Source organism: Echinops telfairi, unplaced genomic scaffold (genome assembly GCF_000313985.2).
Source record: "Echinops telfairi isolate 266 unplaced genomic scaffold, ASM31398v2 ScPeMD7_30;HRSCAF=105, whole genome shotgun sequence".
In the NCBI taxonomy this organism is placed as follows: domain Eukaryota; kingdom Metazoa; phylum Chordata; class Mammalia; order Afrosoricida; family Tenrecidae; genus Echinops; species Echinops telfairi.
The window spans coordinates 17,287-33,513 of NW_022103927.1; the positions used below are offsets into that span (position 1 = coordinate 17,287).

General features: G+C 59.4%; 1 protein-coding gene across 2 annotated transcripts in view; it reads right to left on the reverse strand.

The window, feature by feature from the left end:
* The window catches only part of SIN3B (SIN3 transcription regulator family member B), a 25,117-nt gene extending 8,983 nt beyond the window's left edge, over positions 1-16,134 (reverse strand). The window contains exons 1-7 of one of the 2 annotated variants that reach the window (XM_045289718.1): positions 16,030-16,134; positions 14,135-14,288; positions 6,288-6,488; positions 4,603-4,746; positions 2,648-2,770; positions 1,890-1,976; positions 1,465-1,583 (exon numbers count right to left, since the gene is read on the reverse strand). In XM_045289718.1, coding sequence (XP_045145653.1) covers positions 1,465-1,583; positions 1,890-1,976; positions 2,648-2,770; positions 4,603-4,746; positions 6,288-6,488; positions 14,135-14,288; positions 16,030-16,052 — 851 coding nt within the window. In that variant the 5' untranslated portion in view covers positions 16,053-16,134. Of the gene's footprint in view, positions 1-1,464; positions 1,584-1,889; positions 1,980-2,647; positions 2,771-4,602; positions 4,747-6,287; positions 6,489-14,134; positions 14,289-16,029 lie in introns of both variants that reach the window. The other variant, XM_030885503.2, reaches the window with a different exon arrangement.
* Positions 16,135-16,227: the final 93 nt, after the last annotated feature.

Genomic DNA, 16,227 nt, shown 5'->3' on the forward strand with positions numbered 1-16,227 from the left:
CATAGGCCCAGTGGGGACCCTTCCTCCGTTCCTGTCTCACAGGAAGACCTTGAGAAGTGCCACCCGGGTGAGCCAGCTCAGCCAAAGCCAGGGTTCCAGGGGGCCTGCTGGGGTCAGAGGTGACCTTCTTGGAAAAGAACAAGCAGAATACAGAGGCCCGGAGCTGAATGCCGCCCTTCTGTGAACTAAGCTTCATGAGTCACGCACTGTCTGCTTTCACGTGGCGTGAGACGGTTGTGTGGCCGCAAATGAGACCAGGTGGCCCTCCCAACAGAAACGTGTCCCCCTGCTCTCCACAGCGCAAATCCTGAGGGGTCCCCATCCTGGAGCCCCCTATAGACAGACTCAAAGTCAGCAGACAAGTCATTTGCAGCACAACTCCTCTGCAGGCCTGCGGGGACTCCATGTGCGCCTGTGACCTGAATCTGCGATCCAGCCCCCAGTCCACAGACAAGGGTGCTCTCAGGGTGGTCCTGCCAGGCCTCAGCAATGCCTCTCCCTCATCCACTCTACTCCTCTGCAATGGGGCCCCCCCTTCATCCTTGGGGGACACCGAGCCTGCTCGGTGCACAAAAGCGGTGGAGACAGTCCCCAATGCGAGTGTCCAGGGACAAACATGGAGAGGCCCCTGAGGGGACCATTGCCGAGCCAGAGCATCACCATCAAAGAGCCAGGAGAAGCCAGCCCCTGCCCCCCCAGCTCTTCCCCACTTCGGGAGGAGTCCCTGGGTGGTGCCTGTGGCCCAGGGCCCAGGGCCCAGCTCCTAGCAGCGCCTTGGAGGGCAGGCCTGCCTCCTGGCTTCATCCAGACCCGATCTTCCTGCCAGTGGGACCCACTGCTCCCGCTTCTCTCTTGCCCGGCATGCTTGCCCGTCTCTGGGTCTCTGTAGCTCCTGAGGCTGCCCAGAGGCAAGGGGGTTTCACCCCCATCTGGCACTGCTGCAGCCACCTTCCCCTATCGGAGGAAGCCCCGTTCCCCAAGGGGATCTGAGCCACCGGGCAGGGTTAGGATGCCAACACAGCCCAGTCCATTGGGGTGTGGGACTGCAGAGCCTGGGGTGTGGGACCCACCCAAACCCATGGGAGTCCCTGCTTCCACCAGCTACATGAGCTTCCATCTCCTCGCTCTCCAGCCCACCTTCTGGGAGACCAGCTGTCCTAGTGGGGGCTCTGTCTCACAGTGGCTGACCGGTGGGTCTCAGCACAGCGTGGCCATCACTGAGCACACACAGGGTCACACGCAGCTGCGCTTTGGGAAGTGGGTTGCCAGGCCTTTCTCTCAAGTGCCTCTGAATTTCCAGCTTCCCAGGCAGGGGGCCATGCACGGTCACGGCACCACCTAGGGGCTCCAGCTCTGAGCGCTGGGGGCGGGCATCCTGCATCACTTCTCATGACAGCAAATCAACTACAACGCTCTCCATACAAACGCCCCAAAGTCCCGCCAATCCCGCCAGCCCGGCCTCACCCCAGGAACGGGCTGACCAGCTGCAGGAGCTCAGTGCCAGACACCAGCTCCTGGTTGAAGAGTGCGATGCAGCGGAGGAAATTCTCGTAGACCTCCTGGCTCTTCAGGACGCGGCGCACCTGCGGGAGCACGCCTCAGAGCCTGCCCGGTACCCCCACCCACCCCCGCCCTCCTGTGCCCCCGCCCCCCTGCAGCCAACTGTGGTCTGGGGCACGGCTGGGGGTGCTCATCTTCCTGCCCACTGACCACTTGGGCAGTGGGGGTCATGAAAAGTCCTGCAGATACCGATGGTCCCCAGCTCCTGCACTGCACTCTGTGTGGCTGCCTGGCCTGAGCATGGTGAGGGTGGCACAGCCCCTGAAGCACCAGCTCAGGAGGACATCACCGGTCCTCAAGACAGACCCCAGGGAGGGCCAGGTCCTCACCTTGTCGAAGAAGGAGAATTCCTGCAGGGTGCCGTACTTGCCCACGGCCGCGACCGACAGGTCCTTGGTCCCACGGAGCTTCATCTTCTTCTGCGATGAGAACCGGAGTCGCCCTCTGCTCCCCTGGTGCCCCTGTGCCAACAGGCGCACACCCAGCAAGGCAGCCAGGGCCCTGCAGGTGGCCTGGTCCCAGGACCACCAGGGGATGTGCTTCAAGGGGCCCCCCAGTGACTGTGCAGTGACCCTCATTATGTAGACTGGAACCCCCACAACTGTGCACTGTGCCTCACTATGAGGGCTGGGACCCTTCAAACTGCAGTGCCTCAGCCCGTCCCCAGCCTATAGGACGGTGGACCAGAGCCCAGTGGATGCTCATTTTGCCCCTCAGATCCACTATCCCCACCCCCTTCCCCTGCCCCTGGTGCTGCCGCTACAAGCAGCCGCCTCTCCTTCTGCCTTAGGAGAACCCTCCGGCCTTCTCCATTTTCTGTCCTCGCCTCTGGGTGTGGTGGTCCCTGCAGGGTGAGGGACTGATGTGCTGACACTGTGCCCAAACACATGGCAGTCTGCCACCGGGATCCTAGGTGGTCAATGCCCTTCTCCTCTCACGCCACCATCTCATGAGGGAGGGGCACTGAGTGGCCACTTAGCCAGGGAACCTGAGGCCAGGCCAGAGAGGCTTTAAGTGAGGTCTACGGCAGCGGAGGAGGGGCAGCAGGGGGCCTGTGTCTGTGCCCAAAGGATGTCTGTCTGCCTACCTTGGCTGGCCCAGACACGGGGCGGAGCAGTGAGGGCCGGGCACGCTTCTTGCTGTGTTCTGGAATCTTCTCAGGCTCACCCTTTGGGGTGCTATTCATGCCGCAGGGCCCGTTTCCTGTGAACTGATCACAGACAAGGGCTCAGCGGCCAGGACTCTCCGGAGCGAGCGTGGTAGCGCCAGGTCCTGGTGGAGTGGGTCCAGAACGAGGGACCATCCAGGAACTGTCAGGTGAATGAGCATGTCGGACGGAGGAACACACAGCCAGAGGGCTCCTCAGAAGCGTGAAGACGTGCGATTCTCACTTTCTGACTCTGGGTCCGGCATCGGAAAAGACTGATCTCCAGAAAAGGGCTTCACGCCTAGTCAAGGAAGTCTGTGAAGACGAGGGGGACAACCCCATAGCCAGGCCAACGGACCGAAAGACACCAACAGTCCTGAGGATGACGCAGGCCCGGGAGTTATGCACCGGGCCACCGGAGTCAGAGGCGCCCAAATCCCACAGCTCAGGCCACACTCCCTCCACAGAGAGGGAACCCCAACCCCCTCCCCAAGATCGGAACAAGGTGGGGGGCTGCCTCCTACCACTGCGACTCACCATCACCTGGAAGGCCAGCCAGCAGGCAGAAAGGATGGCAGACAGGTGACTCTCTTTTTGCAAACGGTACGGCCTTAGATTTAGAAAGCCCTAAAAACCTGGCATCGTGAAGGAGCTCGTCTTGCTCGGATCCACGATCCATGCTTGTGGTGGCAGCATCAAGATCAAACGATGCACTGCGCTGAGTACATCTGCTGCCCAAGACCCCTTGAGTGTTGAGGAGCAAGCATGTCACTTGAGGACTGAGATGTGCCTGACCCAAGCCATGGTACTTTCCATGGCCTCCTACGGCATTACGGCTTATGAACTTCCTTAATAGACTCCCATCGAGTCAATGCTATCTCACAGCCAGCCCCCGCAGGCTTCTGAGACGGCCGCTGTTTACCGGAGTTGAAAGCCCACATTTCTCCCGTGGAGCTGCTGGTGGTTTTGAACTGCTGGCCACATGATGATTGCAGGCCAACGTGTGTTCACCTGTACACCACCAGGGCTCCTACCACCTCCTTAATAAGCCTTTTAACCACAGATTTCATCTCGCTGTCAGTGTAGGGACAGTAGAACCCAAAGCACTGAAACAGAGAACATTCACGACGACATGTCAAGAGTCTAAGATCGAATCCATGTCACTGAACGACATGTGTCAAAGCTGTTAAAAAAACGTATAATGACAAAATAAAATGTAAAGGGACATGTCGCGTCAGTGGAGCAGGGCTCCCGTTAAGGTGTGGATGAACCCTACACCCTGAAGCTAAGTGAGAGGCCAGCACAAAAGGCCCGAGGCGCTGGCTCCAGGGTGGGACAGGGCTGCCCAGACAGGATGGAGACCTGGGGCAGGCCAGGGCAGGGAGGAGGGGTGTGTGTGCAGTGACTGCTAACAGGCACTAGGGGGACGGGGGGTGGGTGGGTGGGGGTGGGGGGGTCCTCCGGAGCTGAGAACATTCTGGAACAAGTGGTACCCACACAACACTATGAGTTCCTTTAAGACCAAAATTTATTCACTTCACAACAGCTAATTTTATGTTACATAAAAAACTTTAAAACCCCAGTTCACAGGAAAGGAAAGACGGAGTGCGGGGGGTGCAGCAGCTGGGGCCCTGAGGAGGTGGGCTGGGGGTGGGGATACAAAGGAGCAGTGCCTTGACCAGGCCCTTCTCACTCACCTCACAGCTCCCCCCCGACCGACCCCTCCAGCCCTAACCTGCTGGAGCCCTGGCCTGACCGCCCTCCTGTGTACCTCCTAGCCCTGCTCAAAGGTCACCGGCAGGTTGGGGGGCTCAGGGCTCTGAAGGCCTGGCCTCCCTGCTGCAGGGCAGTCAGCTCGGGGAGCCTTTGGCCTGGGGGCCAGGCCCCACACTCACCAGGGACCGCTTTGCCTCGGGCAGGAACTGGCCAAACTCGGAGAGCAGGTCCTCCTGGCCCCTGAAGAGGTTGGCCACCTCGGTGAAAACCTCCTCCTCGGACATGCCGCGGAATGGCCGGCCTTTCGTGCTCAGCTGCTCCTTCTGCTTGGCGGGGAGGGGACATGAGGTCAGCACAGGACGGCAGAGCACAGAACACAGAGGGTCCCCCTGTGCCACTGTTCCCCTCAAAGCGCCTAGGCCTCAGGTCTTGGTCACGATCCCGGGCCGCCGTGTCTTCTCTGCTCCCCAGCATGCCTAGGGGTTCATGCACGAGCACAGGGTCGGGCAGCATGGGGTCCCTCGAGCCGGCTGAACAGGGTGGGTAGCACTTTCCGCTTGTGGGGAGGGCCCTGGGGCACGGAGAGGGAGCAAGGAGAACAATTGCAGGGGACCTAGCCCAGTGAGAGGGCATCAGGCAGCCGCTGATGCGGTCTGGGTCAGTGTGCCAGCCAGCCAGCCAGTGATGGAGCTGGGGTCAGGGTGGAGGGGCCTCGGCCAGTTCCTTATTTCACATCCCAGGGCTACCCAGTGCAGCCTCAGAGGATGCCCTCCCGTACCATGTCGGGAAGGATGAGCTAGGGTTGAAATCCTACTGGTACCAGTGAACTCTCTTTGAACTCACTGTAACAGTGCCGCGACTCGCAGGGCCCCTCCAAGACAGCCCAGAACAGCCCTTGTGGGTGTCTGAGACTTTAACTCTTCCAGGAGTAACCGCCTCATCTTTCTCCCGAAGAGCAGCTCCCTGTGCGCCCCGCTCCCCCACCAGTGAAGCTCTGCCTTTCTCCCGCTGAGCTGCTGGGGGTTTTGAACTGCCGACCATTTGGGTGGCAGCCCAACACGTAACCAACACACCACCAGCATGCCTGATTTCGGGGGGGAAGAGATCAGTTGCCCTCCCAGGAGTCACTGGAATGCTTGAAAGCCAAACAAGGAAGCGCAGCTGCTCCGTGGGGAGCAGACACATGCTTGTCAACTAGAGCTGGCGCCCGCAGTTGCAATGGCTGTTTTCTCCAGAAGGAGATTGCCAGGCCTTTCTTCCAAGGCACTTCTGGGAAAGCTTCGCCCTCCATCCTTTCCGTTAAGTACACTAAATGGGCAAGAAGGAGGTAGGACCAGTGCTACTGTGCATGGTGGCCACACCGGTCCCTGCCGGGGTGATGACACTCTAGGAGGTGCCGACGTTAGACATGAGACATAGTGGCGGCTTGGTGGGAGAACCTCGTACCACACAGGAGCCCTAGGCTTAACTCCCAGATAACATGCCCCAAGCTCAGCTCACCACCTGTCAGTGGAGGCTCAGCTGCTCTTAGGATGCTGAACAGGTTTCAAGGGAGCTTCCAGACTGAGGAGAACTAGAAAGGAAGGCCTGGCCACCGACTTCTGAAAATCAGCTCAGGAAAACTGTATGAAACACAATGGCCTAATGGGTCCAAGGTCAATTACAGGGAGAGTGCAGGACAGGACAGAGCTTCGCTCCATGGCCAACAATGAGGGCAGGGACAGCGTTTCCTCCTCCTGCTCTCTAATACAGAGCTCCTCAGGGACAAAGGAGAATCAGGACACGAGGGGATTTCACACAACCTCCAGCAACAAGACAAGGCAATCTGGAGGTGTTTAGCACCCCTGGCACCAGCGGCTCCCACCTGGTACGTGTGCAGGATCTCCAGGAATGAGCGGTAGATCTCCGGGTGGTCCAGGAAGCGGGTCTTGATCTTGTTCACGTAGCTGATGGCGTTGTTGAACTCCACGGAGTCTGACTCCAGGGGCACTTGGGGCTTGTCCTCCTTGTACAGTACTTGCTGCCTGAAGGAGTCCGAGTAGTCGCTGTGGTTGTGCGAGTTCTCCTGGGAGGAAAGAGACAAGTCACGGCCGGACCAGGGACACTGGGGACAGAGAGGAAAACTGCGAGGCCAGCCACCGCACGAGGACAGAGAAGAGCTTTTCCTGGACAGCCAGGGCTCCGGAGATGCTTCTGGGACCTGAAGAGCACTGGGTGCCCACACAACCGCCCTCCCCTGCACTCTGAGTCCCTGTGCGCCCCTGGGAAGCAAGCCCCCCTCAGTTCCCCCACCAGCTCCTTCCTCAGCAACGGAAAGGGCGGGGACCGCGTAACTAACGAGGAGCTTCCGAAGCCCAGCACTCAGAAAGCAAGCACACGAAGGGGCTGTGGATGCCTTTCCGGAGCTGCGGCTGAGCGGCCTAGAAACAAGCCTCCTGGCCGTTTGAGATCCCACCTCAGAGGCTGGAATGTGGGTGGGAAAGCCCCTGCTCCCAGTTCAAATGATGGCAGGCCCCGAGTGGCTTAAACGGGGAGCACACTTACCTCTGTGGAAAGGCTTGGTGATGTCCTCCCTCAAACCAGTCACTGACCGAGCTAAGGGGCGCAGCTGTACCCTGATACACATGGGGTCACCCCAAGCTGGGAGTGACTCGTGGCAACTGGTTTGTTATACAGTGCTGATGGGGGGTGGGGGGTTCAACCCATCATCCAGGCTGCCTGGAACCACAAGGGCTCCGAAGACATGGGGCTTCTGAGTGCTGACCCTGGGCCCACTGGGAGGAGGTGGTCATCTTAAAGGACAGAGCAGAAGTCTGCCACTTGAGCGCCCAGGCCGGTGCTCTGCCTGTGCGCTGTCCTGTCAGTCAAGTCTGACTCCGGCCCGGGTGAGCGGAACAGGACTCCTCTGTGAGCTTTCAGGGCTTGGCTTCTCAGACGCAGATGGGCCAGCCTTTCTTCCAGCGTATCTCCAGGGAGACGCATACCACCCACCCAGAGACCCCCTCTGATCCCCACTAATAAAAACAGAACAAGTGCCTTTTCCTGTGTGCTAGGAGTTCCAACTCGAGCCAGGGCAGGCCTACAGACGGCCCTGCACGTCTCTGACCTGAAACGGTGGCCACGAGTCTCCCCTGACAGGTTAGACTGTACTGTCCCCAGTGCCCGGTCCCCAGAGTCCTGGCCCCTCCCAGCTTAGCCTTGCTCAAGGCCATCTTCTCTGTGAGCCTTCCTGCACGTCCTGAGTCAAAGCACATGATCTGCCCTGCCAGCCTCCGTGCTCAGGAGGGAGGCCCTTTACCAGTGCATCTGCTGCCTGCCCCCACCCATGAGAAGGTCAGCCGGCGACCTGCCGGCGATCTGCTAGCGGGCCTGAGCTGCGAGATCTGCGCCTCGGCCCCGATGCCAGCCCGTGATGCAGGGCTCTGCACCAACTGGCCGTCTGGGTGGTTTTTGTGGCCCCTCTGAACAGTCTGAGCCATGGAGGTAGAGAGACAGAGACCCCCAGCAACCGAAACACCCTGCCATTTCTCCTCAGTGGGGGGCTGCCCCAGACTGGGGGGGCTGCTCTTGCTGACCCCTGCTTAGCATCTCAGACTCCTGGGGCTGTGACCTGACGTGCACATGTCTGGGGGTTGGGGCGCTGTGTAAGGGGAGGAGGTGCCTGCTGATCAGCGTCACATCTTGGCCGGCTGTTCCCTCTGGGGGCCGCCCCTCCCCACATCTGGTGGCAGTCCTGGTGTCCTTTCAGCCTGCGTCCCCTTGTACTGTCTTCCCCGGGTGACTACTGTGACTGCAGTCTCCCCGGCACACCACCTCTCCAAGGGCAAGGTTGACAGCACTGGGACGAACCAGGGCCAACCCGGCTCGGTCACCTTCACAGGTGCAGGGGGCTACGCTGTAGATGAATGTTTTGGTCTCCCCACAGGACTCGGAGACTCTAGGGGTCTGCACTTCAGTGCACACAGGTCTGCGGTAGGGGTGGTGTGTGTGTGTGTGTGTGTGTGTAGTGCAGGGAAAGGGGTTGCACTTCAGGGCACACAGGTCTGCGGTAGGGGTGGTGTGTGTGTGTGTGTGTGTGTGTGTGTGTAGTGCAGGGAAAGGGGTTGCACTTCAGGGCACACAGGTCTGCAGTGGGGGTGGGGGGTGAGTGTGTGTGGTGCAGGGAAAGGGTTGCTTCAGAACCAACTTGGCTTAACAGACAGCTCCTTCTCTGCCCCTACCCTCCTCCCTGGAGTGGCGGGGGCGGCTTAGCACAAGTACGCCACAGTGACAAGACAGAGAAACTCCCCACGCCGCCCTAGCCGGACAGTTGCCTGCTCAGCCCCCAGAGGGAACAGCACAGCTGAGATCCAGTGCCAAGAGACAAGCACGTCCTGTTCTTAGACAGGCTCCTCCACTCCACCCCCACCCTCCACCAGCGTGGCTTCAGTTCACGCGCAGCCCGGGGGCTGAGACATGAAGCAAGGGGGTCAGCAAGAGCTGCCCCTACCCTAGGCCAAGGTACACCCCTGGGTGAGGAGAAATGGCAGGGGATTTTGGCTGCTTGGGGGATCACCCTGCCTTCTCTGAAACAGGCAGAGTGAAGATGTGCCGGCTGCAGCAGGCACTCGGAACCACAGACACCAGACGACTCCACACAGGCCGCCTGCCCGCCAGCACAGCGGCCCGTGTGGGGCTGAGGCGGTGGAGACCCGGCCGCCTTGTCCCTGGTGGGGGGACCAACAAGCCCGACACCCGCCTGGAGCAGCGCCAGGGGCTTCCTCACACTCACACGGCAACCAGCTGGACAGAGTGGCTCCCCTCCTGGCGGCCCACCTGAGGGCCGGAGCACGGGGCCCAAACATGACTGTGCAGCCCCCATAGGGCCACAGGGGCCCAAAGCCCAGGGTGGATGACACACCACCCTGGCCAGGCAGGGGACGCGCTTTGAACCCTGATGCTCAGTGTAAGAATCCAGTCCCAAAGGGACACTGAGCCCACCTACACGCGGGACTGCGAGTGGGCACGTGATGAGACCTAGGCCAAGCTGTGGCGAGCAAGGCCTGAGAGGAGGGGCCAGGGTGCGGCTCTGGGGAACGGCGCAAACGCACTGGGCCCTTTACAAAGGCCACCGCAGTGGACGGGGTCCTTCTTGTCTCCGGGACAAGCTGTGTTTTCATGGATCCATAAGAAACGTCATGCCCCACAACATTTGGCCAGCACGGGCCGTGGGCTGTCATTTGCCAAACCCTCCCTCAACTTTCCACCCCAGCCCACCTTTTTCCTCTCTCACTGCACCCTCTCACCACCGCTGCCCACCCCCTGCTGACCACTCAGGGCCTCCCTGGGCCCCCCACCTCCTGCCTCATGGCCCCTAGCCCTCTGGCCCTTCCCTGTCCTCCGCAGTATACCTGCCCTTGGCGCCCCTGAGGCTATTCACAGAGCCGGCCCCTAAGCTCCCACACGCCTTTCCAATCTGCTCACCTGCTCCCCAGCCGAGCACCCACTTGGCCCAATGGAGCCTGGCACCCCCTGCTCTGCCAGGGGCAGACTTACGAGCTGAGGACCTGACAGAATTTCCAAATGACTTGTGCCCGAGAGAAGGTGCTGGGCCTCATCTCAAAGGTCACAGTTGAGTTGATTCCTGCTCATGGCCCCCAAAGGTTAGTGGTTTGAAGCCACCAAGGGAGAAGGGCCTGGTGATGAGCACCTGGAGATTATAGCCAAGAAAACCCCCTATAGCAAGCCCACCTCGCCACACCTGGCCCGTCAACCCCGCCAGCTGTGAGCTGGGGGTGTGAGCTGCAGGGGAGTCGCCCTGACGGCTGGTGACACCGTGCGGGCAGGGCAGAAGTGCCCCGTACAATTTTCAAGGCCGTGACCTTTTGGAAGCAGGTGGCCTGTTTAAACAGCACCCTCAGCGGTGTCCACGCAGAGGCTGGTGGGTGGCTCTGGGAGGTGCAGAGGATCCAGAAGCAGAGAGTTGCCCCTTTGCCGATGGCCCACGCACACAGGAGGAGGGGACTTGCCCTCTATTTCCTGCTCTCAGGACAGATGGGGGGAGGACCAGGGTAAGGGGGGCTCTCGAGAGGTGACAGTAACCATGCCCTTTTGTGACCCAATCCAATGCGACACAGGCGAGGTCCCCAAACTCCCCTGCCCCCACCACAGCCCCAACAAGAGGTGAGCCCTGCCCCCAGCCTCTGCTGGCACCACTGCTCACACACAGCACACTGACTGACTGACTGTCTTCCCAGATGCACCAGACCAGGGCCAATGTGCCCCATGGGACACTGGGCGACATTTGGAAACATTTGGGGTCGTCATCACAGGGGCTCCCGCAATGAGCTGATCAAGGAAGCTACTCAACACCCGACTGGGCACAGGCCAGCCCCTCAGAGAGGGGTCCACAACAGACATGGCCACGCCCCTCAGAAGCTGGGCCTGTCTCCTCAGTAGTCGATGGTTTAAGAAACCAAACCAAACCCAAACTCTGCTTCAGAACGGTCATACCAGCAAGCCCAGTACGGGTGGGCGTCACAGGAGTCCAGGGGGCCGTGGACTGGGGGAGGAGGGGACTCTCAGAGACTGGAAGGCCACCTGGCTATGCTGCAGGGCCCCAACCTGCCCCTGCTACTGGGAGGGAGAAGCGGCGCCCGGCTAGAAAAGGCGGTGGAGGGAGGATGGCCAGCTTTGCTTCAGCAGCTCTCTGAACACACTTCTCCCGTCAGAGGACTGCGCTCTTTGTCCCCTGGGGCTGCTGAAACAGAAACACCACAAGTGGACAGCGGTTCATTTTCCCAAAGTCCGGAGGCCAGAAGTCTCCACTGGGGCAGCTCGGAGAGAAGGGCTCTCCTCAGGGTTCCTCGTCAGTGCAGGCTGGCTCTGGTCTAAGCCGCTCTTTCTAGTCCCACGGGGGTCTGGGTCACAGGTGGAGGGATGAAGTGTCTGTCAGGGACTTTAGGGGCACAAGTCACCCGGTCGAGACCATCACTACTGCTGCAGCGTCTTCTCCTGAGCCCACTCTGGGTCCCTGCGCCCAGGGGCTCGCTCAGTCAGCAGGTCAGGTTGCGGAAGCTCCGGGGCTGGGAGAGCATTGTGCTCACCAGCTCTGGCTCTTTCATGGCAAATGAGATGCTGCCGGCGCTATGTGCCACTGAGTGAACTCTGACTCCCAGCAATCCCAGGGGACAGAATAGAACTGTCTTACAGGGCATTCTGGGCTGTAATCTTTCTGAAAGCACAGGGCCAGGCCGTTTCTCACCTCTGAACGCACGGCTCTCCAAGACCAGGTCAAATGCCTCTTTGGGTTTCCAACTCCTTACAGGTACAGAAAGCCTCACCTTTCTTGCAAGGAGTGGCTTATGGGCTCAAACTGCTGACCTTACAGCTAGCGGCCCAACTTGTAACCCACAATCCTACCAGGCTGACGACCCCACCTGGGCTCCTTCTGCATTGCCCAGGGGACTTGGGGTGACCCTGCAGTGGCAGGGCAGGACTGTGCCACGGCTTTCCTTGATGCCAGTCACACCCACGACCTGAACTGCCTCCAGAGGATGTGCCCTGTGGGCATAACTACCCGTCAAGAGAACCACTGGTCCAGTCCCCCAGTTCCTCCATGCCGAGGTCCCCCCATCCTCCAGGATTAGCGCAAACAACACACGCCACCAAACCCAGACCAAGCTCCCCCTCCCCCACGCAGCAACACTGTAAGGCAGAGCAGACTGCCTGTGAGGCTGTGAGGCTGCCTTGCTTCACAGCAGCAGGAAGTCTCGTGCTGGCCCCTCAGAGGCGCTGCTGGGTTTGAACTGCTGACCTTGTTTGAGACTGGCAGCCCAACCTGTAACCCACTAGGCCAAACCAGTTGCTGGTCCATGTGCTACAGACAAGTTAGCATCTTGATGGAAGCAGATTACCAGGCCTCCTTCCTGGTGCCTCGGGGCAGGTGCCTGGATTAGGTTCCACCAGGGAGGCAGAGGCGACAAGCAGGAAAGTAAACACCAGTTGTGGAAGAAGCACAGTGGTGGGGCATCCTTCGATGGAGGGGGTCGCCCAGTGATATCCAAGTTGGGTGGGGGCGGGGCGGGTGGGAGGCAGGCTTTAGGGGTGTTCTCAATCTGTGTCACAACCCCTTTGGAGGTTGAACAACCCTTTCACAGGGGTCACCCAATTCATAACAGTAGCAAAATTCCAGTGATGAAGTAGCAATGAAAATAATGTTAGGGTTGGAAGGGGGTCTGCACAGCATGAGGAACTGTATGAAAGGGTTGCGGCCTGAGGAAGGTTGAGAACCACTGCTTTAGAAATCAGCAAGCATGGGAGCGGGGAGGGAGGGGAAAAATGAGGACCTAATGTCGGGGGTTTAAGTGGAGAGAAAATGCTTTGAGAATGATGCACAAATGCGCTTTACACAATTGATGTGTGTATGGATTGCGATAACAGTTGTATGAGCCCCTAATAAAATGTTTAAAAAATAAAAAAAATAAAACACTACCCACTTGGAAAAAAAAAAAAGGAATCAGCAAGCAAAGGGTCAGAGGCAGGTGCTGTGGGAGTGGCTGGCCTCCCTCTTTGGGGCAGCCGGCACCTTGTCTCCCCATGAGGAAAGGTCTGCTACCGACACGGGGTCCCACGAAGCCCAGGGCTCATCTCCACGTTCAAAGGGAACTGGAAGCAGCTGGGGGTTGGCTGCAAGGAGCCTCCATATCCCGCCTGCGCCCCTGGGCCCAGACGTGGGGCAACTGGGTCAGGGCTCATCTGCAGAAGCAGCGGGACGTGAGGGCTGGGTCCGTGTCGGGCAGAGCGACAGCGAAGCCCAAGGAGCCCTGCTGGGGTCAACAGTCACCGGCTTCGCTGCGCACCTGAAGGGCGGGTGGTCTGAACCCACCAGCCGCACCGCAGAAGAGAGGCCTAGCAATCTGCTTCTGTGACGATTACAGCAGAGACAACACCACAACCCAACTTGAGCCTGGAACCCCGGGGTCACCACGGGTCACCACAGGGAGAGGAGAGCAGCACGGCAAGGAGCTGACAGGAAGGGGCGGCGGAGGGAAAGGAAGCAGCTGCCTGTCACCAGAGAAGGGTGGTGGCCACGAAACGCGAGCCTGAGGGGTGGCTGTGAAAGGTCACCATGAAAACAGCTCTGTGCACCTTCATCTCACCCACGACGGCTCAGACACAAACGGGGGCCGCCTGCAACACCCCTAGGGAGAGCCCCCCGCCCAGATCTTTGCCAACACTGATGTCACTGTTACTGTTCACGTGTGTTTAAAAACTCAGGTAACCCCCAGGCTGGTTCTTGGCCGACAGCCAACACTGACACACAGTGACCCATAGGGTGTCTAAGCCTCTAGACCTCTTTATGGAAGCACACTGCCGCACCTTTTCTCCCGAGAAGCAGCCAATGAGCTTGAGCCTCCGTTCTTTCAGCTACCAAGGATTAGATAACACATTTGCTGACTCCTTGTTTTGCCTGAGTACAATTTGGTGGCACCGGTTCCACCAGTCCTGTTAGGCAACCATGACCACGACTCACTGCCGGGTTTTCTAGATCCTCATGGACAGAACCCCCTGCTTCCCCAGGCCTGGCAGGCTGTGATCTAGTCTGTCTTGTGTCGGAAACAGGGAGCGCTGCCTGGAAAGCTGCCGAGTCTAGCACATCCCTCCCAGGTCCCGGGACCCGGGCAAGAACACCCAGGAACTGAACCCTGCGGGGTTGGGCACAGGGCCTACCTGGCTGGTCAGTGGCGACTGTATGTTCAGCTTGCCATTCTTAGGGATGTCTATCCTGTACCCGAGAGGAAGGAATGCGTTGAATCCAACGATGAGGTCTGGGTGCTCGTGAAACAGCTGGGACACACGTCTGATGACTCCAGGGGTATCAATGCTGGAACAAAGAGGGGCGCACGTGGGCAGGAGGGTCTTGCAAAGTGCATTTTCCAGTTTCTGGACAGTGTCACCTAATGCTGACTGGCAACACAGGCGACACCGCATGGACTCCTCTGGGGCATGGTCTACCGCCAGTGTCAGTTGCCAGAGCGGCCAGGAAGGCGCCCCAGAGGTACACTGGCTAAGCACTCAGCTTTTAACCAGCGGTTCCTTGGAAGAGAGGCCTGGCAATCTTCCCCTGTAGAGACACAGGCAAGCAAACCCAGCATCCGGCTGTTCTACTATCACACGGGACCACAAGGAATCGGAATCGACCCGACATCAGACAACCACCAGCACAACCACCCTTGCCCCGAGCCTTGGGGCCTGGGCTCCCTGGCTCCTCCTGCTGAGAACTGCTTGGCATTTACCCCCCAAAGCTCTAGGAACCCATGCCAGGTGCGAGAGATGTCAACCCCCGAAAGCCAAAGCAGTTGTCATTGAGCTGAAGCCAGTTCATGGGAACCACCTTGTGTGTCAGAACAGAACTGTGCTCCAGAGGGTTACTCAATGTAAGCCAATCACCAGGCCCCTCAACCTCCAACCTTTGGTTACTGAAAGAGGGTGTAACTGTCAGTGCCACCTAGCAATTCCTGAAAATGTCAGAACCTTAGCATGCAAGCGCTGGACTCTCCCAGTGCATGAAATCCCTCCTTCTGTCTAACCCAGGACCAACCAGGACACAGGTTTTGATCTGCGGGAATGGATAGCAACGTATCAATAACAACCCCCACCCCCAAACTTGCTGTTAAGTCCGACTCATGGCGACACCGCACGTGATGAAGCCGAACTGCTCCACGGGGTTGTCTGAACTACACTAAGAGCCGGGGATCTGACGCGATAAAGATTACACCCCACCGCGGCAGCTCTACTGTCAGGTGGGAATCACACGAGGCAAAACCAACACCACGGGACCGGACCGCACACCGACACCAACACTCCTTATGGAGGCAGACGGCAGGCCTTGCTTCCACGGTGCAGAGTGGGTTCAAATCACTACCACCCTCTAGGTTAGTAGTCAAATGCAAACCGTTTGTGACACCCAGGGACCTTCGAAAGCAAGCCAGCTGGGCCACATCTCCTGAGAGGGGTCGGCCTGCGTCAAGCGGGAATTTATTTCATGGTTGGAGGTCTCAGTTCCAGTTCCATCTCTGCCCTATGGCCCCGAGACCCCACGCCTACAAAACGAGGGAAAAGTCTTCCAACACTGGCTGTGTCACTCAGACCCGCACTCAACACTGCAGACACTTCTTCGAGCAGGGCAGGGTTTCCGGGAATCAGGTGACACAAGGGAGGCCCTTCAACTGGGATGCAAAATTTCATGGGGAGGGACACCCAGACAACTCAGTCATCAATATTAATCAAGCCCCAGGCAAAACGTTCCTGGAGGAGGTAAAACTTTCGTGAAAAGCCCGCACATCGGAGCAAGGCTGGCCTGACCCTGCATTTGCCCTCCATCCCCAAGCCCCTATCGCCCGCCCACCAGCTCGCCTTCCCAGACTCCCACCGCAGCTCCACAAGGGGCCTCCAACCCCATTCCCAGTTTGCAGCCCACGAAGAAACGGAGGCTCCGGCAGCTTCAACGACCCTCGCAAGGTCACCTGGCTGAGGGGCTGCGGACGAGACGGGGGTCTCGCCCCCCAGCAGCCCGATTCGGCTCCAGGGCGGCCCCCGGGGGTGGGGAGGGGTCCCGCGGGTACCTCTGGCTTTTGAACTCCTTCATGATCTCCAGAAAGCCGTTGTAGGTGGCAGGGTCGCTGCCGAAACGGATTTTCACCTGGTCCAGGTAGGTGAGGGCGTCCTCCACCTGCCGGGGCGGGGAGGGTCCCGGGGGGCCAGGGTCAGAGGAGGAAGGGGACAGACGCGGGGGGTCCCTGTCGGGCACCCTGCGCGGGGCC